The sequence below is a fragment of the Silurus aristotelis genome, assembly GCF_946808225.1.
Source record: "Silurus aristotelis genome assembly, chromosome: 17".
Classification (NCBI taxonomy): Eukaryota; Metazoa; Chordata; class Actinopteri; order Siluriformes; family Siluridae; genus Silurus; species Silurus aristotelis.
The window spans coordinates 13,864,552-13,885,778 of record NC_139590.1 but is presented as its reverse complement, the minus strand read 5'-3'; the positions used below and the strand labels follow the sequence as shown (position 1 = coordinate 13,885,778).

Sequence of the window (21,227 nt, the reverse complement as noted above, 5' to 3'; positions counted from 1 at the left end):
CTCCCCAAATGGCCGAGCCTCCCCTTTTGGCAGCATACTGAGACAAGCAGCCTTCATATACACATACATAGCCTGAGAGAGAGATGGATAGAAAAAAATAAAAAAGCAGGATCAGAGTGATACAATGCACTCATTCTCATTTAGCATTTTAAAAAAAAATAAGATTTGAGTTAAAATCCAACTGGTATTCTCACTTCAGGAATTAAAACAACTTCAAAAGAGCTGTTGGCCGGACAGATGGTCGCTCATGGACACACATCACTTATATTACTTAACTCTGCTCTTCACTCAGCATGTCTTGGAAATTAAGCAATTAAGCCCTAGAATCTTAACTAATATATTGGACAGAAGTGCTGGCTGACCTTGGACCAGCGGCTTTCCTGGCTGAGCAGGTCAGCGTAGAAGTAGGCCATCTTCCAGTGCCTCTTGTAGGTGAAGCACCACATCAGTTCCCAGTAACACATGTGGGTGAAACTGCTTCCAGGCCTGTTGCGCTTTACATCCATCCTCAAACAGCAATATTGCCTGGGTATAGACACAAACTTAGTAATGCAAATTTTGGTAGTGAAATAAAGAAAGCATTAAAACCTCTGTCCACTTGACATTCAAGTGAAAATCTATAAATATAATGCTGAAAAGCTTAACAAGAGATCAGTTTGTGCTTTGTCCTTGGATAGCAGTCGACTTTACAGCCAGTGTCGTCACAGATTTAAAAAAAACCTGACTAATAATACAGTTTCAAATAGTGGATGTTAACACAGGAAGTAAATACTTAAAGTCCTAATTGTTTTGTTTAAATATATTTATACTTTATGTTTATGGGGTATGGCCATTGGTTTTGGAACTATGACACCCAACAATATAGAAGCTCAACAATCCACAAAACTGAGGGACGCTGATTAAAATGAGATTGCAGCAGAAACATATTCCCGACACGCAACCCTCAATTCACTCACCTCATCTATGTTGCCTTTTATTTCCTCCACTCTGCCCGCAAAGAAAAGAAAAATCGCCCCCCTTGAGAAGAGATGCAGAGGAAAGATTCAGCTACAAAAAGTACAGCTACGGCATGTTGCTCAAGAGCTTTTAAAGGCCAGTTACAAATTAGAGAGCGAGAGAAAAAGAGAGAGAGAGAGAGAGAGAGAGAGAGAGAGAGAGAGAGAGAGAGAGAGAGAGAGAGAGAGAGAGAGAGAGAGAGAGGAGAGAGAGAGAGAGAGAGAGAGAGAGAGAGAGAGAGAGAGAGAGAGAGAGAGAGAGAGAGAGAGAGAGAGAGAGAGAGAGAGAGAGAGAGAGAGAGAGAGAGAGAGAGAGAGAGAGAGAGAGAAATGCGAGCGAGACCTACACGTGGATATCGTAGCCGAAACGGCTTCAGCAGTTTCTCAGCATCGGTTACTTCTCCCTCACCCGTCCCTGCACAGAAAAATAAATGAATATTTGTGCTGGTTGTAACGTGGCATCTTATGGTACATCTTATATGTCTGCAGTTGCCGTATATATTGCTTCAAAACTAATAATTGAATCGGACCATCTCCAGTTTGTGAAAAAAAAAAAATATGAGGACCCATTTTTATCTTGTGGTGCTCTACACTTTAGATAGTGGTCAAAAAATGTATACAATTAATATGAAGATAATGTACTACAATAGGTGTGGGCAATATGACAAAAACATCATGATTACAATTTTATCAACAATAATAAACTGAAAATATAATTCTGTAATAATTACATTGGTTTTAATTATTAATTACTTAACTAAATGAACATTTTGTTTACATACATCTTAATTTAAATCAATATGAACATTTTACAAAAGTGCATTGTAACGTACTTCATTACACAATATTGTCATACAGCCCAATACAACACAACACTACAGAGTTTTACCTTCAAAACACATCCTTTTTTTTGGGGGGGTTTATTTGTTCTGGTGCATAATCAAATCTGTCATTTTATTGGGTTCTTTACTACCCAACAAAAATTGAACTAAGGACTACATACAAGAATGTCGAGAATGCTGAAACTAACTACAGTACTGCACAAAAAATAATTTGACATTTGTTGCTATTAAAAGTATTGTTATTTTGGAGATCATTCTTGCTGCTGCTATGTGAAGCCGCAAATCATTTTTGTGTTCTTAAACAAAAGTGGTAGAACCGTTATTACTTCTTCTACCTAATAATTATTTCAACTAATTATTTTTTCTATTATAACAAATATAACTTTAAATCTAACACTTACTGCTACTTACTGTGTTTCAAAAGGAAATATATGTGCTACATCACTACATTACTACAGTATACTTCAGATTTTACTATGCTATCATTAATATGCGTAATTAGGATTTTAATTACGAATGTGGGTACTAGTGGTAGCAGGTATAAAAAAACAAGTGCTGACGTTACCTAAAATAAATGAGAGGAAGGTGTAGTAACAGAGCAGCAGCAGGGCACAAAGCATAGAACGCAGGTTATAGGTAGTAGCTCCTTCGTGCAGCTTGGCAAGCCCATATTCCTATACGCGCACACACACACACACACACACACACACACACACACACACACACACACACACACACACACACACACACACACACACACACACACACACACACACACACACACGGCATAAAATGCTGCATGACAAGTGTAAAAAATTATTAGTGTGAAGATTGTTTATTTGGGTTACTATAAGCTTCCTGTCATCTCAGACCAGTCTCGTCATCCTCCTCAATGTCTTTTTAAAGATTTTTTATTTACAAGCCCAATTCTAAAAAGTTGGGACACTGTAAACTGTAAATAAAGCATAATGCAATGATTTGCAAATCTCAAACACTTATTTTATTTACACTAGAACATAGGAAACATATCAAATGTTCAAACTGAGAAAATGTTTTATTCTAAGGAAAACAATAAGGCAATTTTGGATTTAATGGCTGTTTGGATTTAAAGTTGGGACAGGGCAACAAAAGTCTGGAAAAAGTTAAAGTTAATTACAATTAAACAGTTGGAAAAACAATACACTAAATAGGTTTATTGACAACAGGTCAGTAAGATGATTGTGTATATTTTGGGCAATTATATTGGTGCAATCATAACAGTTAGTTACATGTAACTATTATTGTAGTCTGACTTTCCTGCTATCTGTTTTTCACTGCGGCTACACATTTAATTTCACCTAATATATACCTTAATATGTATATTTATTAATTTTTTTTTTATTTAATCTTTACTTTGACCTTCTACTGTGAGCAACTGCAACCAAACAATTTCCGTATGGGATTAATAAAGTATTATTCAGTCTTATAAACTTTCCCTTTAACTTTTGCAGATACCCTTTTATCACAAACAAATCGTGAAACACTGTGTCTACAAATTGTGGAACAATTTCAATATAATGTTCTTCAAAATAAAATCACAAAACAGTTGAATCTCTCACCTTTTAAAGTACAAAATATCATCAAAAATCTCTGTGTACAAGGAAAAAAATTTATATTGGATGCTCATAATCTTTGGGCCCTCAGATGAAAGCAGTCCTGATTCTGTAATCACTGGACTGCAATGCAATCACTCATTAACACCTCCAGAAATCATTGTATTTGAACCCAGTTTGCCATGTCATCCAAAAATGCAGGTTACCGTAATTTCCGGACTATAAAGCGTACCCATATATACCCACTGAATTTTACAAATATTTTTATTTTTAACATAAATAAGCCGCACCTGTCTATACTTTACACAGGCTTTAACGAAAGACATGTTACACGCGGTGTAACGGGTGAAATATTTTGCCTTTCCTTTAGGAGCATTTGGGAATAGACCGGCACTGCATTTTGCCACTATTACTGCGTGTGTTCAAGACGAGGATTATGTCCTTATTATTTTCTGATGCTCATTTCTAAGTTTCTTTGACTAACCCTTAACGCTGTTGCCAAGAAAAATAAAAAAAGCACGAGTTTTGGAAACCTGTCTGTGCTTATATGATATTATTTGCAACTGGACTTAGCGCTTCACCCAGACTCAGCGCGTTACAACGGCTTGTATCTAAACAGTAGCCGACCAAGAAAGTCATTGTTCACTGTCTTCCTCCTTTCTTTCACAACTATTTCTCTCGGGAGTTTATCTTTTGGCATCGTCGTGCGTTTAAAAAATTACTTTTTTTCTCCCGAAGCCGTGCAGCTCAGAACGTTTTTTTTTGTTTCCGTTCGGAAATTTCATTGGTCTAATGTTATTGGGTTCAGTTTTTTGGCTTGAAGTTTGTGAAACCAGGAAAAACGCAGGAAAAATTCATAAATTAACCGCTTCGTTGTTTAAGCGTAGGAAAAAAGTAGCGGCTTATAGTCCGAAAAATACGGTAAATCTCTATCATGCAAAGAAGAAGGCATGCGTGAACATGATCCAACAACGACACCATCCTCTCTGGGCCCAAGCTAATTTATAATGCAGAGTCCCTGATAGTATAGGAGTGCCTTAATGCTGTGGAATGTTCTTAGCAGTGCCCAGATGTACAGTATACAGACAAAAGATGTGATTTTTTTTTTAGCTTTTTTGAGACCTGTTGCCCCCATCAAATTCAATACGACAATTTTTTTCCCCATAAAATGCTATTAAATCTCAGCTTCAACATTTAATATGTTTATATGTTTATCCAACTTTTTTTTTTTGGAATTAAGGTTGCATTTTGTTTTTTTTCACCATTCTGTGTGAACTCTAGATTGCTGACACATGACTTCCTGATTAGATAATTATAGATTAGATAACTATAGTAATGTGTCGGTGTTCACAATAAAGTGGATAGTGAGTGAATAGATATCATTTACTCATGTATTTGATGAAACTAACACAAATAACTGTGTTACCTTATCCCCGGAAAATCCAGCAAACTCCAAAACCTTAAGAATCCTTGCAGGGAACAAGGAAAGTGTCTGGGGGAAAAATGAGTGACAAACCACTTTGAAAATTCGTTTTACAAAGTACATTTCCACAGTACATTTAATCATTTATGAAGTCTTAAAAGCAACTTGTTGTAACGTACCAAGTTGAAGGCACCAATTCCAAACGCCACCCCTCCTTCCAGGTGTTTGTGATTTAGCCCTTTTAATGAGCTATGTGACTCAATAAAGGAGTGGAGCTCCCTGTGTGTATAAAAAGAGAAAGATAATTTCCTGTAACTGCACTATGGGCTTGTATGAATGCTAATTTATAGAAGGATATAGATGCATCCCAGCATCAATGTGTAACGACAAACCTTTATGTACAAAGGTCTTCACATTAACTTTCACTTTGAGGAAAAAACATCTGATTCACCAATATATTGATTTGGGTTCTTTTTTCCAACCTTTGTCTATTAAAAACTAAAAAAAAAAAATCCATAATTTTTTAGTCAAGGCTATTTGTAAATTGAGCTTCTGTTCTGTCAGTTATAGGCTTACAGATTGTGGCTTCCTGGCATCCTCAACCAAACTGGTAGAGAAATACAGTAAAAAGTCTGGATCAGGATAGATTTAAATTTTTCTGAAGATCATCTGTCATCTATTTGAATAATGAATAATAATAAAAATTATTCTGTAACCTATATCTCAACTTGACTAATATATAGATTTTACACAATAGTTTACACCATAGCTTTGAGTTTATACACCATGTTGCATTTGAAAAATATTAAAAAAATTAAAACCTTTTGAAGTGAAATAAAAATGAATAAAAGTCAAGGAACAATTGGATTTTTCTTCTTCCTGATTGTAGGACCTACTTGTCCGAGTGCATCTACAAACAAATAATTAGCAAAGATCTGCAATCTGCTCATGTTCCAAAAATACCTGCACATGTTCTGCCAGTGTAGCTGACAAAGTTTAGACAGAAACGCTGGAGTATTCCTTTAATGGTAATTGGGTCAAGAGAGTACAAAGCTTACTTACTTGTATATGAGGTAGCTATTTCGTACTTTGATTCCTCCTTTAATGAAACTCACCATGTTTTCATCCTGTCAGCAGTGGAATAGAACAGAACTGACTGAGCTAATCATCCTGATCAAGCAAGAAAAATCGCTCACTGGTTGAGCCAGGTGCCACATCTATACTTGTAAACTTGTATAATTAGTGCAAATCCTATAAGACGTAAGTGAGGAGTGTGAAAGGCGTTTTACGAAGTTTTAATTAAATTAAAAAAACAATGCACGATTATATAAAACCCTAAATCTAGGAGAAGAAGGCTTATGGTGTAATTTTATTTTTAGAAATTATAATAAGGTGGCTTGAAAGCGAGTGCGTGGGTGAATCAGTGTAGGTGTACTTTTCGGTGGAACAGTGTGTGGCTGTTTGTGTGTAGGGAGTTTTGCCTGAAATCTCTCTACCAACCTGTAAAAATGTAAGAGCAGCTCTTTGTAGCAAGCATTCAGCATAGCACGCCTCAGCATGGAGCTCCACTATAAACAAACGAACAATAAACAGTAGATTTTGAATTTTGCCATTTTTAAAAGCGTCTTACAAAAGCACTGTCTTATTAGTATTATTATATTTTATATAATTTTACAGTATTTTCAACACGTTCCCAAATTTAAAGAGGCTCACATTACTTACCTTCAGACAGCTCGTCTCCTGCTGCTCTGGCTGCCAGACTACCAGACCTCTTACGAAACCTGTAAAGGGAAAACCCACAGACCCTCTCGCTTATCATTATTTCTAAATGTAAAGCACACTCACTGTTTATGCACATTCATGCCAGCATCGAATGAGCCAAGCATGTGGCAGCAACACATTACACAATCGTGATCATACCAACTTCGGTTTATGTTCAAACATCAGAATTTGATCTGTGACTTTATCCATTGCATAGTTGGTGTCAGATGGTCTGGTTACCTAAACTAGACAGTTGAAAACTGGGGGGGAAAAAAACACAGTACATTTTTCCCCCCACTCTTCATTTGTCTAGTTTGAGTCTGTGCCCAAGTTGCTTTAAACTGCTGCTCTTGGCTAGCAGGAACGGAACTTGATGTGATCTGTTATTATAGTGCATCTTAAGATTGTTGTAGTGTGCATTCTAAAACAGGTTTCAGCTCACCACAGTTGTGGAGTGTGACTACAGACTTCCTATCAACTGATACCAATCTGGTTATTCTGCTCTGATCTTTCTCATCAAGATGCTTTAGCATGCAGACTCTCTGCTCACAGGATTTTGTTTTTTCACCAAACCATGTAAAATCAAGAGAAAACAGTTTGTGAAAAAAATCTCAGTATATGTCTAGTTTGTGAAATACTCAAATCATCTTGTCTGGGACCAGATTTCTTTTTTATTTTTACAAATAAAAACAGAGATTAAATTTTTTTTCCATTCTGATGTACGATGTGAAAATTAACTATAACTCTTGACCTGTATTCTGCCAGAATTTATTCATTGTGCTGCTGCCACATGTTTGGTTGATTACATAACTGCATGAATATTCAAGTGTACAGGTGTTCTGTATAATGTGGATGGTGAGTAAACATATGACAAACTCATACTTTTCTTTATTGAAATCATAAATGACAATGAATCATGATTTGTGTAGGAGCAGTGCCATTTCGTCTCCAAACCCCGCTGTCCACTACATCTGCCTCTTTCAACCCAACTACCTGCATGTCTTCCCTCACTACATTTATAAACCTCCTCCTTGGTGTTCCTCTTTTCCTCCTTTCTGGTGGCTCCCTCCTCAGCATTCTTCGACCGATATACCCCATGTCCCTCCTCTGTACATGTCCAAACCATCTCAATCTCGCCTCCCTCACCATTGTCTCCAAAACGTCCTACATGCGCTCTCCCTCTAATAAACTCATTTCTAATCCTGTCCATCCTTATCACTCTTAACGAAAACCTCAACATCTTCAGCTCTGCTACCTCCAGCTCCACCTCCTGTCTTTTACTCAATGCCACTCTCTCTAAAACATACAACATCGCAGGTCCCACCACAGTCCTATAAACTTTCCCTTTCACTCTCGTAGATACCCTTCTATCACAAATCACTCCTGCCACTCTTCTCCACCCACTTCACCCTGCCTGCACTTCTCATTCTTCTTCTTCATTACTTTGCACTGTTGACCCCAGGTACCTGAACTCCTCCACCTTCACCACCTCTTCTCCCTGCAACCGCACCACTCCACTGCCCTCCCTCTCATTCACACAAATATACTTTCTCTTACTCCTACTGACTTTCATTCCCCTTCTCTCCAGCATGTACCCCCACCTTTCCAGGCTCTTCTCAACCTGCTGTAGGAGCAGTGGCCACTATTTCACATTATTACAACCCTGTATGAGTAAGAAAAGCAAATCTAATCCTTGATTATCCTCATTCATTTTCATTATGAAATCACTTTTGCTTACAAAATATACCATAAATTGGGTAACATTTTTATAATTCTCTCCTGAAGCAGTATTTTTTTTAAGAATACAGACTTTACTCCAATCAAGAGCCTCTTCATGACTACAGGGCAGCATTCATTATAGCAGGCTAGGCATTAAGAGATAATGTCAATCACATTTAATGGTTGACAATGTCAGCTGTCAAGCATTTGAAGCTATTAAGACAGGACTGTCCTTCATCCCTATACAAACCCCTGCAAATCACCACTACCACCAAGTAACTGTCTGTTTCAACTCATGATATTGTACTCATTTTCCAAAATGTCCATATATCATGGGCTTTTTATACTGCTTACACGTATGCATTGGGAAGGTATTTTTAAAAGATAAATAACATTGTCTACATATGTGTGTGTGTGTGTGTGTGTGTGTGTGTGTGTGTGAATACATGTGTTTACCTCTGGCAAACTTCTTGAGCTCTCTTCATTGTGTTTCCTGCGTTGACAATGTCATCGTGTTGAAACGTCATCATAGCCTGCATCTCTAGCACTGTAGCGTAGATCAGAGCATGATACATACTCTCTTTACATCTGCAACATGACATCACATAATGTTAAAGACAAACCCACACTCAACTTAAACCAACCTAATCCCACACTGCTTACAGTTCGGGCCCAAAGTTTACATACACAACACATTATTACACACACCCAATGCACACATTTCATGTTACCATACATTATTGTTAAGATTCGAGTATCTACTTTATTTTCATAAGAACCTGTTTCAAAATATTAGTGAAGCGTATATTTTAGCTTTTATTTACTATATCAGATTTTCACAGTCAAAGACTTATATACACTTTGTTAATATTTAGTGGCATTGCCTTTTAATTGCTTAGCTCGAAGAAGCATTTTCACATTACTGCTTATTCTTCCTAAGACATGTATAGGCAAACTTAATATATTTTGTGTCTGACCAGAGAAGAATCATTCAAAAATCTGGTAATTACCTGCAAACCAGGGATAATTAGCATTCTTAATGGTGGATGTACAAATTGTGGTACCTGAGGCATTTATATCTTTCACTAAGTCCTTTGTTGTTGCCTTGGGGGTTAGTCGAACCTTTTTGGACCCTAGTTTACTCATTCCTGGAAGTTCATTTGTGCCTCAATCCTCAATGATATATTACACGTTTTTTTCTTGGTGTCTTAGCTGAGTTGCCCAGATTTCCTTTGGTATCAAGGTCTAAAAGACAATGCTTCTAAAAATAGGCTCTTTTACAGCATTTCCACCATACCATAGTCCACAAGCTCCTTTCAACCTGATGTTCATGAAAATCCACCCACCTTATATTCACAAGCTCCTGCCATACATATGAGCTCTTTCATTTCCCACAAACCTACAACTTTCCAAAGCCCAAAACTTACATCTTCCTGAGTTGCACAAGCTCTCACATCCTAAACAGAACGGAGAGTTTTTCTGATCTTAAGATCAACAAAGGCCTACATGGAAGGTTAAAGTTAAACAAGTTGTATTTTATCTACTTAATTTTCCAATTTCACATGCAGTAGCAGTGGAACATTAGGGCACATAAAAAACACACATCTGCCCACAATATTCAGATTAATGTAGAACAATAATCTGGTCCCAGGCAAGTTATATAACATTTGCTTTAGCACACTTTTTATTTAAATGAAGAAATAACTGTTTTGATGTTTCCCTTTTTCCATCTCAAGGTTTCATCAAATCTCTGTTTTTCGATTCACTTCCAGTTTAAATATAAACATAAGCATGCCCCTGTGAGAAAATACGTTAATACAGTGATATAATAACGCACTCATTTAACCCTATTCAATATGATTAAGCACTTTCAGAGGCTTGCTTTAGAATATTATTGTACTGTTGTAAAAACACTTTCTGCTTTACTGTCTTTTTGCAGAAATATAGCACAGAAATATAAACAAGCCTTGCTATTTCCTCTGTAGTTAATTGGATTCGTCATATGAGGACCCTCTGGACCATATGATTTGACAGCATAGTTTAACTCCAGTGTCAAAACGACAGTTTCTCATATCAAGTGCTTTCAATGCAGTAATCATTCTAAGGACTTGGTATATCTGAATCAGGATTTATACACAAGAAGGAATTAGTTCCATGCATTTGTTAACACACTCACAACACACACAGTGGCGTTCTTGCTTCCTGATCAAGGCAGTCTCTATTTAGTGCATGAGTGTGTGTGTCTTTGGGTGTGAACTTGGGTAAACACCTCACATCCTGGTCAAGGGAGTTGGCATTACGCACATATTCAAACAGACAGTGAAACATTTCAGCCGAAAGTCAGGTCATGGTTAATCCTAATCATTAAGGCATTTGAAAGATTAAACACAATTTGCTCCTAGTGTAGTAGCCATACTTTTACACTACTCTTTATCTGTCTTTCGTTAATGACATTATTGGATTCTTGTGTTAATCTGGGTGTAGTGCATGTAGAGAATGACAGAGCTGTAAAAAAAAAAAAAAAAAAAAGTAAAGCAAAAGACTGAGGCAGAACTACTTGCTCTCACCGTGGCTGCAGTTTGTCTAGACTCTCGCTGAAATGATTGTTGAGGAACAGATCCAAGGCCTCCATACACTCATCAAGGCAGGTTTTTAAGGACGTCTGTATAGAGCTGAGTCAAGATAAGCACAAAAACAGCACCAAATAATCAAATTACTTACTTCTTGACAGAATGAAGGTTTTTCACCTGATGAAAACATTGAGCGTACTAAGATGATAAAAAATTCATAAGTAATGTCTTCCGCTTTGAAACATGCCCTTTATTAATTATAAATTATGCCTTATGACACAGTATACCTGAGGCTATAAAAAGCCCCCAGTGCAATAAGAGAAAGTAAAATGGTGGTGATTCATAATAAGAGGTCCAATAACAACATTTTAATATATTAGTTGAGCAGAAAGATTTATTAAACTGTAAGATGATCTAGTGGGATAATATGAGATATTAGGCCTGTCCCAATATAAAGAAAACACACACACACACACACACACACACACACACACACACACACACACACACACACACACACACACTTAAATGGTACACTTTCTCCTACGTGGCAGATTGGAATCTTATCACCATAGGTTCAGAATTGTGAAATTCAGTTCATGGGCTATTTTACTATTTCAAAAAATACATGGATATACACACACATGCGCGCGCACGCACGCACGCACACACACAAACACATACATACAGTTGCTAGGAAGTGCTGGGAATTTTGTCACATGTACAGCTTTGTGAAACATAATGCAAGACACACAGACACACCCACACTCTCTCTCTCTCTCTCTCTCTCTCATTTCTTTTTTTCTTTCTTTCTTTCTTTTCCTCACTCCCAGGTGTCTCAGTTATGTTTGCTCTGATTAGGCATCCTACAGCTGATAGTTACTTTTTAGCGGCTTATGTTTCAACAGTGCAAATATACAAAAAAAAATGTGCAATGTAATATTCCTACATACATATTTGTACGTGATAGATAGATAGATAGATAGATAGATAGATAGATAGATAGATAGATAGATAGATAGATAGATAGATAGAAATAGTCTTTATATACAGTTATTGAGCAGGAACACCTGTACACCTGCTTATTCATACAATTATTTAATCAGCCAATCGCAGTACAGCACCACAATACATAAAATGCAATCATTGTGCAGATACAGGTCTGATGTTTTTCTCTAATCTGATGCTCATATCAAATATCACAATGAAGATAAAAATGTGATATTGGTGACTTTGCTGATGGTTGCTGGTGCCAGAAAGTCTAGTTTGAGTCTTTCAGAAACTGCTGATCGCCTGTATTTTTCACACACAACAGTCTGGAAAGGTGTGAAATTACAAAAAAATAAAATCCTTTTTTTTTTCAAGCAACAGAAACACCTTTATGATGAGAGAGGCCAAAGATAAATGGCCAGATGGGTTTAAGCTGAAAGGAAGGTGATGGTAACACCATTTTACAACTGTGGTAAGCAGAAATGCATCTGTGCTACACACAAAATGTTCTATCAAATCAGCAGAACACAAATTGGAGACTTCAATGGGCATGGGCTCACTGAATCTTTTCGAATAAAGAGTGGGAAAACTGGGAAAATCACCTGGCCAGTGTTGATTTAGTCAAATCTATCCATCTTGCACTAGCAAACCATGTCATGCTCATAGTCACATTTTCATCACTGAATATTTATATAGACAATAATGAAAGCTTTTTTTTTTTTTTTTTTACCATGAACTTTAAACGTGTAAACAATGAGCTGCTGTCACGTGAATAAATACATGAAACATGTACACAGGTGTACTGGTAGTCCTATTAAGTGAATATTGATACATTTGTGTGCACTTAGAACCATGCAACTTCAGTATACTTGTATAGGGAAAAGACTTTCTTCTTTTTCTTCTTCTTATAAATATTCAGCATTACTTTAAAGTACAGTGAAGTGTGACTGCTGTGTGTTTTAAGATCAAGTTCACGAACCCAAGAGTGTCCACCATAACTGACACATTTGTACATAGAATCCGAATGGTCCATTTGTAAACTAAACACTTGTAAATAACATCTGTACATTTATTTAACAACATTCTTACTTTGTATATATTGCATTATTTAACTGTCTGGTTTTACAATTCTGTTACATTATGTCTGTACTTCTTCTGCACTTGAAGCTCCTGACACCAAGTCAAATTCTTTGTGTGTGTAAGCATACTTGGTAATAAAGCTATTTCTGATTCTGATACTGAAGAGTTAACTGGGTTTGAACTTATATGAGATAAACGTATAGGGACATATACATTCAGATTTGATGGTCTATTTCTCTCTCTAAAGCTGCTTTGAGATCATGTTAATAAACCTAAATGGAATTGAACTGGTTCTCACACTGACACACAGCTGTGTGCACAAAAAGCAATTACACAACAAGGAAGGAAGAGAGGGGGAGAGGAGAAGAGAAGGGGGAGAGGAGAAGAGAGGGAGGGAGGGGTGTGAAAACTAACCCAAGTCAGAAGAATATTCTAAACAAACTGCAATGGTCATCACAAATAAACTGAATCAGCTAGAAAACAGAGCTGAAGTTTGAGAAGAAGTGCAGTGAAAATTCGCAAAACCCACGCGCGCACACACAGAACCGCTCGCGCGCGCGCACAGCTTATTTTACGGTCGAAATCATTAAAGGCGATCGTGTAATTGAATTGTCACTCCGCTTAAAAAAAAAAAAAAGAAAGATCCAATTAAGCAGGACTCCAGAGGCTGGTCGTACTGATCTGTTAACGCGTTCACACGGCATTGCGGGAGCGCCTAAGCCGAGAGCAGCTGTTCCTACTTACTTTGCACTAACAGGTGCATCTTTCCCGTTGGACATGATTTCAGTTTCCTCCAAATCCTGGGTGGAACTGAAACACCTGTCAGAAAGTGCTCCGGGCTCGGCTCGCTTCCAAACAGCCAATGACTTCGGAGTACAGAGCCGACAGTTGGTGCGGAGAAGCAGTTAGTCGCATTGAGTTTCGGAATCTTGAGGACTTCAGCAGTAGCCGCACAAGTCGTGTGAAAAAGGCTGCTCGGGTTTTCTCCTGCGTGCTGTCGCTCCGGGAAACGCGACCGCTGCTTGGCTCCTCCTCGTCAAAGCCGGTTGGGCTTCAAGCCACCACTGCAATAACTTTTGACATCATCACCACCTAATTTGGTCTGGCTGTTTAGCCAGTTTTAAAAACCTGAGTGTTGAGTGTAGAAGGAAAAAAAATAAAGCCAAGTTTGAAATTTTCGGGTTGCTTAGATCTAACTATCTACTTCACATATTATGATATAATGACGTCATAACTTATTTAATGGTACATGGTGATTTACACTACTTTAATAACAGAAAAAGCACATATGTGTTTCTCCAGACTGGATTCTGAGGACCATGGCGCCACAAAGTTATTCATTTTTATTTTTTACCAGCTTTACTTTGAAATCTAGTTTGATAAACCTTTATTAAAATGGGTAGGAAATCTCAAAGAATGTACATCCCCAAAAGCAAACATACACTTCTCAGTTTCATCTTGACCTCTTTCACCCACCACACCTTTGTCATTTATCCCTCCTTGGCAGCTTTTACATAACTTTTACAACCATTAAGTTTGAGTCCAAGAACATTAAGATTAGCTTGGCTTCTGTAGCAGATAGTCTTTTTATATTTGACCAAATCTTGAATTTACAGTGGTCTGAAAAAGTGTTTGCCTGATTTCTTGTTTTTTTTGCATGTTTGTCACACTTTAATGTTTCAGATAATCAAACTAATTTAAATGTTAGTAAAAGATAACCCAAGTGAACACAACATGCAGTTTTTAAATGAAGGTTTTTATTATTGAGGGAAAACAAAATCCAAAACAACATGGCCCTGTGTAATAGGGTTTGCCCCCTTGTTAAAACTGTGGTTTATCACACCTGAGTTCAATTTCTTTAGCCACGCCCAGGCCTGATTACTGCCACACCTGTTCGCAATCAGGAAATCTATTAAATATGACCTGCCTGACAAAATGAAGTAGACCAAAAGATCCTTAAAAGCTAGACAGCAAGCTGAGATCCAAAGAATTCAGAAACAAATGAGAAAGAAAGTAATTGAGATCTATCAGTCTGAAAAAGGTTAGAAAGCTGTTTCTAATGCGTTGGGACTCCAACGAGCCACAGTATGAGCCATTATTTACAAATTGCAAAAACATAGAACAGTGGAAAACCTTCCCATGAATGGCCATCCGACCAAAAGTATCACAAGAGCACAGCAACAACTCATCCAGGAAGTCATAAAAGACCCCACAACAACATCCAAAGAACTGCAGGCCTCACTTGCCTGAGTTAGGTCAGTGTTCATGACTCCACCATAAAAAAGAGACTGAGCAAAAATGGTCTGCATGACAGAGTTCCAAGACGAAAACCGTTGCTGAGCAAAAAGAACATAAAGGCTCGTCTCAGTTTTGCCAGAAAACATCTTAATGATCCCAAGACTTTTGGGAAAATACTCTGTGGACTGACGAGACAAAAGTTGAACTTTTTGAAAGGTGTGTATCCAATTACGTCTGGTGTAAAAGTAACACCGCATTTCAGAAAAAAATCATCATACCTACAGTAAAATATGGTGGTGGTAGTGTGATGGTCTGGGGCTGTTTTGCTGCTTCAGGACCTGGAAGACTTGATGTGATAAATGGAACCATGAATTCTGCTGTTTACCAAAAAATTCTTAAGGAGAATATCCGGCCATCTGTTCGTGACCTCAAGCTGAAGCGACTTGGGTTCTGCAGCAGGACAATGATCCAAAACACACCAAGTCGTCCACATCTGAATGGCGGAAAAAAAAAAATTAAGACTTTGGAGTGGCCTAGTCAAAGTCCTATCTGAATCCTATTGAGATGCTGTGGCATGACCTTAAAAACACGGTTCAAGCTCGAAAACCCTCCAAAGTGACTGAATTACAACAATTCTGCATAGATGAGTGGACCAAAATTCCTCCCCAGTGCTGTAACAGACTCATTGCAAGTGATCCCAAACAGTTGATTGCAGTTGTTGCTGAAAAAGGAGGCCCAAACAGTTATTAGGTTTAGGGGGCAAACACTTTTTCACACAGGGCAATGTAATTTTGGATTTTGTTTTCTCTCAATAATAAAAACCTTTAAAAACTGCATTTTGTGATTCTGTGATGAAAATCATTGCATGGGTCTCTAGAAATCATTATCTGTGAACAGAGATTTCCCTGTCATCCACAAATGCAGGTTTAAACCCTATCATGCAAAGAAAAAGCCATATGTTTGCCAAAACTTATTTAAAATGTCTCAAAGTGGAAAATGTAATGACCAATGGCCATCTGACCAAAGTGGAAAACTGTTCTGTGATCAGACAAATCGAAATTTTAAATGGAATAGGCATCTTGCATATCTGGAAAGGTACCATTAGTTCTAAAAGATATACATAGTGTTAAATAGCAAAATGTTTGGGTCTTTTTCAGGTAAAGACTTGCACATTTCAGCAAGACAATGCCTAAACTGCATACTACATCCATTTCAACAGCATGGATTCATAGTAGAAGAGTCCGGGTGCTGAACTGGCCTGCCTTCAGACTTTTCACCATTTAAAAACATTTGTGGCATCATGAAACGAAATACAGGATAAAGAAGACCCAGGACTGTTGAGAAGCTAGAAACCTGTATCAGGCATGTCTGGAAAAATATTCCTCTTCCAGATTATACGGCCTGTTGTTAAAGAAAAGAGAATGCTACACAAAGGTAAACATAGCCATGTGTCAACATTTTTAGATGTGTTGCAGCCATTACATTCTAAATTATCTTATTTTTTTCCTCTGTTTAAACATTTAATGTGTTCCATGTTTTACTGTTAATAAAATATGAGTTCATGAAATCTACAAATGACTTTATTTTTTATTCACATTTTACACAGCATTCTTACAACCTACAACTTATTTCGAATTGAGGTTGTGAACAAAGTCTAATACACCACATCCTGAAGATAAATATATACTTTGGTCATAATCATAAATAGATTTAATAAAAATTTACTAAAATCTAACTGAATTAACAAGGTATGTCATTGAAAACTGTAACAGAAGCCATGCCTGAGGTGTCATTTTACACAGAAATGCAGCTAAAACAACAGCTTAATACTGTGTGGCATGAAAGCTACTGAGGAGCTGGTTTTAAGGGGTGTTATGTGATTGTGTAACCGTATAACCTGTAATAATGAGGGGAATGTTTCTTGACTCAATCTCCTGTTCTACCACATCTTTGGGGCCTGTACAAAATGCTTTGAGTCTCTGTTAAAACTCTGTTTAGAAACAATAAACCAGGAAACATGCTAGTTTAAGTGTTTCAGGAAGAGTTTGTCTTCACCCGTCATTTGAAGATAGTTAGTGACTCAGCTGTTTGGACATCTAGGGAAAGCTCATTCCACCACCTCAGTGCCAGAACAGAGAAGAGCCTTGATGTATACTTACCTCTTACCCTAAGAGAAGGTGAGACCAGTCGAGCAATGCTGAAGGATCTCAGACAGCGTTGTGTAGTGTAATAAAAAAAAAAAAACAGCTAGGCAAGAAGTCGCTGGGTACTGTCAACCAGCTACATAAACATTGTAGCAGTCCACTACATTAATGCATTATGGCCTCAGGTCCCCTGGTGGTCTAGTGGTTAGGATGTGGCGCTCTCACTGCTGCGGCCTGGGTTCAATCCCCAGTCAGGGAACCAACCCCAAGCACTGTTAGTGCCGGTCCCAAGCCCGGATAAATGGGGAAGGTTGCGTTAGGAAGGGCATCCAGGGCATCCGTAAAATCGTGTGCCAAATCAAACATGCAGATGATCCGCTGTGGCGACCTCTGATGGGAGACGCTGAAAGAAAATTTTTTTTTAATGCATTATGGCCCCACCATATAGATTATAGGACTTTAGCTGTTTGTCACCTCAAGAGAAACCTGCAAAATTTTAGGCAGGTGGTTTTATTGGTATGGCTGATTGTTGTATGCTTATAAATCTGCAGTAAATAAAAATAGATGCAAATCAGGAAATCAGAGACTCAAGTAAAAATGCCTAGTAAATCTTTCTTTTGGGGCATGTGCAACTTCTCTGGAAAATCTTTTAAATCAGGACATCAGGACTATGACTGCAACTTACCCACCCTGAAGTTGAAACTACAGCCTGTAACTCAATTAGCTGTAATAATTCATGCCAACAAGTAAGTCACATGCTGGAATTCCTCATATTATCACAATAGCCACTGACTGGGGTCTGAACATAGAGTGAGTGGGCATCCCAGCAAGTAGCATTGGAGAGTGAGCACTGCACATTGGTGCAAACATTCCTTCTCCATGGTACTCTACTTTGAGTTCTCTCCTGATGTACACTAGCTGGTCCTCTTTTACTGTCACCTAAATTAGAAGGGCCCATAGCCTCCTCTTTGATATGTCAGTCTGCAATACAAGTGGAAGAGGTAAGTTAGGAGAGAAGCATGTCTCACCCCCTTTTTGAACTTAGGTCTCAGGCAGGCTGAAATTATTGTAGCCTTATTAGTTTTGGGATGCACCTGTGCAAGACCCAAGTAAAAGCTCAGAAAATGGAGGGACTGCTCTCATGCATTGCCAGGGTGGGTAAAGTTCTGATAACTGCTTGTAAGGTGCACTGTCTTACTGTCTTCTGCACACAGACATATGGCCAGAGCTATTAGGACGACATCAGTTAGTGAGTCAGGTTGATGCCACTGGACCAATGATCCTGCCAGTAGCTGGGTGATGTTCTGTTCCGCTGCCACTCACCTGATAACCTTCTCCAGGTGGACAGGGTCCAGCTGCATACAGGAGTCTCCCTGGCATACTTGAGCAGATGATGCCCCTCAATGAGCACCATGGAACGGAACCACTGCTGATGTTCCTATGGAGACAGTCCAACGTGCTCAAGCATGGCTCTTTGTAAGACAATGTAATCCAGTTGGCACTCCAGTGCCAGCCTACAGACTGCCATCTGGACTTCTCCTACCAGGAGGGCATCGATGTGCAGCGCAGACTCTACCTTTGGCCAACCATACGCTGAGACGGTACCTCCAACATCTCCAGGTATGTCTCAGCATCTTCCTGGGGTCTCATCCCTGCCAGAAAGTAGGAGCCTTAAAGAGGATTTGTAGGGGCTGAAAAGAGCCTAGTAGTTTGTTCATTCATGGCTTTTGCAAGGATCTCATTTTGCCTCTGCTTCAGACTCATAAAAACTTGATGCTGTTGTTCCTGCATTTATGCTGTCAACTAGATCACTTTAGCGACTAGACTGGAGTCCACCTGACAACATTTTCCGAGCTGCTGTCTCTTAGGTTTAGGAAAACTTGGAAACTCACAAGAGAGCTTGTAAAATGTAGCTGTAGTAAGCAGCAGTTAAGGGGTCCAAGCATTTTTTCTCAATTACCGTAAAACTATAATAGACAATAACAAACGCTTGACACTGGGACACTGGGATACATCAATAACTGAAAGTTAAAAGGTGGCACTACATGTGAAAGTGAGTATTAAGGCATGACAATCTGAGGCTAATGGGTAATGTATTTATCTGCCCTTTGGTGCTACCATGACAGAACCGAATATTTTCAAAGGCGGTCCTGGACATCCAGGCAAGATATTTTTTAGTTGACAAAGACACTTGGGTTGACAGAGATCATAGAGAGCATAGCCAGCAAAAGAGACCAGGCATCTTCCATGGCTATGGCATATTTTAAAATCCAACACAGAGCAGTGGCTTGAGCGATGGCCACTGTGAAATCCAAGGCAGAGCCAGAGGGAAAACAACATTCGCTATGAACTTTCAAAGCATAGCTGTGTGGCTTGGTGATGTCTGTGATGGTGCCGGAAGAGGGAGTGAATCTCTAATGGTATTCTCGATGGGGTATGAGGTAGAGGGACATACTCAGCCATGCAACGAGGCGGCATGATGCCCTCAGTGGGGCAGGGTGGGTGGCAGATGGTTCTATCTTGGTTAAGAGCCCCCTTCTCAAAAAATTTCCTGAGGAGCCCATAGCTTTGAGCCAATTCAGTGTGGCCCAGTTTTCCTTCCCCTGTTGCTCCCACATCTGGCAGTTCTTCTCCAGGAGTTCTTCTTGGATTCTGCTGTATCTATTGTTAGGTCAACATTTTTGTCAAGAATTGCTAGAGGAGGTGGATTCAAATGCATCTAAAATATCAGACATATAATACATTTGAACTATAATGCTTGAGGGAAGTTCATTTCAGAAATGGTTTACCTAATGGTGACCAAAATTGTAAAATATAATTTTACAAAACATTTGACACTATTAAAACATCTGTATATTTAGTTTTGAGGAGTGTTACATGTGAAAGCACTTTTATTAAGAATTTAATACTTAAATTTCTAGGCTTTCCACTGAATTTATTATAGTTCAAATGAATAATAGCATTTAAACATAATTTCCAAATGCAAACAGTCCTATTTCTAGAATGGAAACAGTCTTATGACCTGGCCAGGCAGAATGACTGGCATGGGGGTGAAGTCCTGTGCCTAGTGGTACATATGGGTGGCTGGGACAGGGTGCTGCAAATCACCAGCCTTAACCCACTGACCAGATCTGGAAAAATCCCAGCTTGTGTAATTTGGCTGTGGCAGGAGAAGGAGGAGGAGAATATGCTATATATATTATGACCACCTGCCTAATATTGTGTTGGTCCCCCTTTTGCTGCCAAAACAGTTCTCGTGCATCAGTAAAACTTGGCCGCCCCTGACTCTGTCACCAATTCACCACTGTTCCACTTTTAATAGATACTGACTACCGCAGTCCGGGAACACCCACCAAGAGCTCTGACCCAGTTGTCTAGACATCAAATTTGGCCCTTGTCAAACTCGCTCAAATCCTTACGCTTGCCTATTTTACCTGGTTTTAACACCAACTTTGAGGACAAAATGTTCACTTACTGCCTAATATATCACACCCACTAACAGGTGCCATGATGAAGAGATAATCACTGTTATTTACTCACCGGTCATAATGTTATAATGTCATAATGTTATGCCTAATCGGTGTATATAAGAAAAGATTGAAACTATTAATACATAAAAATGGGACATTTGGACTGACATGGCTATAGTACACAGGCTAATGGGAAAGAGGAAAAGGTCTTGATGGGTTTAGCGCCACCTTTCAGAAAAATGGGAATTATTCGTCCTATAGAACAAGGCTATTCTGTCACTTCCAATTCATATCACAAAATACTGGTCTCTTGATGTTGCATGCCAAATTTAGTGATGAAGGTAGCGGAAGAAGCCTGGAAAAAAATGTGGCATGGTTATTGGTGCCAGCTGGACTGGTTTGT

The 21,227-nt window shown here is 38.5% G+C and overlaps 1 protein-coding gene across 1 annotated transcript in view; it reads right to left on the bottom strand.

Annotated features, from left to right (window-relative positions):
* LOC310739690 (tetratricopeptide repeat protein 39A) overlaps positions 1-14,108 on the bottom strand; it is a 22,114-nt gene extending 8,006 nt beyond the window's left edge. Inside the window, 14 exon segments of the mRNA XM_083565865.1 lie at positions 1-72; positions 363-467; positions 469-525; positions 957-1,016; positions 1,343-1,410; positions 2,403-2,511; positions 4,856-4,921; positions 5,032-5,131; positions 5,915-5,979; positions 6,353-6,420; positions 6,575-6,633; positions 8,789-8,920; positions 10,900-11,004; positions 13,717-14,108. The exon segment at positions 1-72 is cut by the window's left edge and continues 20 nt beyond it. Coding sequence (XP_083421991.1) covers positions 1-72; positions 363-467; positions 469-525; positions 957-1,016; positions 1,343-1,410; positions 2,403-2,511; positions 4,856-4,921; positions 5,032-5,131; positions 5,915-5,979; positions 6,353-6,420; positions 6,575-6,633; positions 8,789-8,920; positions 10,900-11,004; positions 13,717-13,751 — 1,101 coding nt within the window. The 5' untranslated portion in view covers positions 13,752-14,108.
* Positions 14,109-21,227: the final 7,119 nt, after the last annotated feature.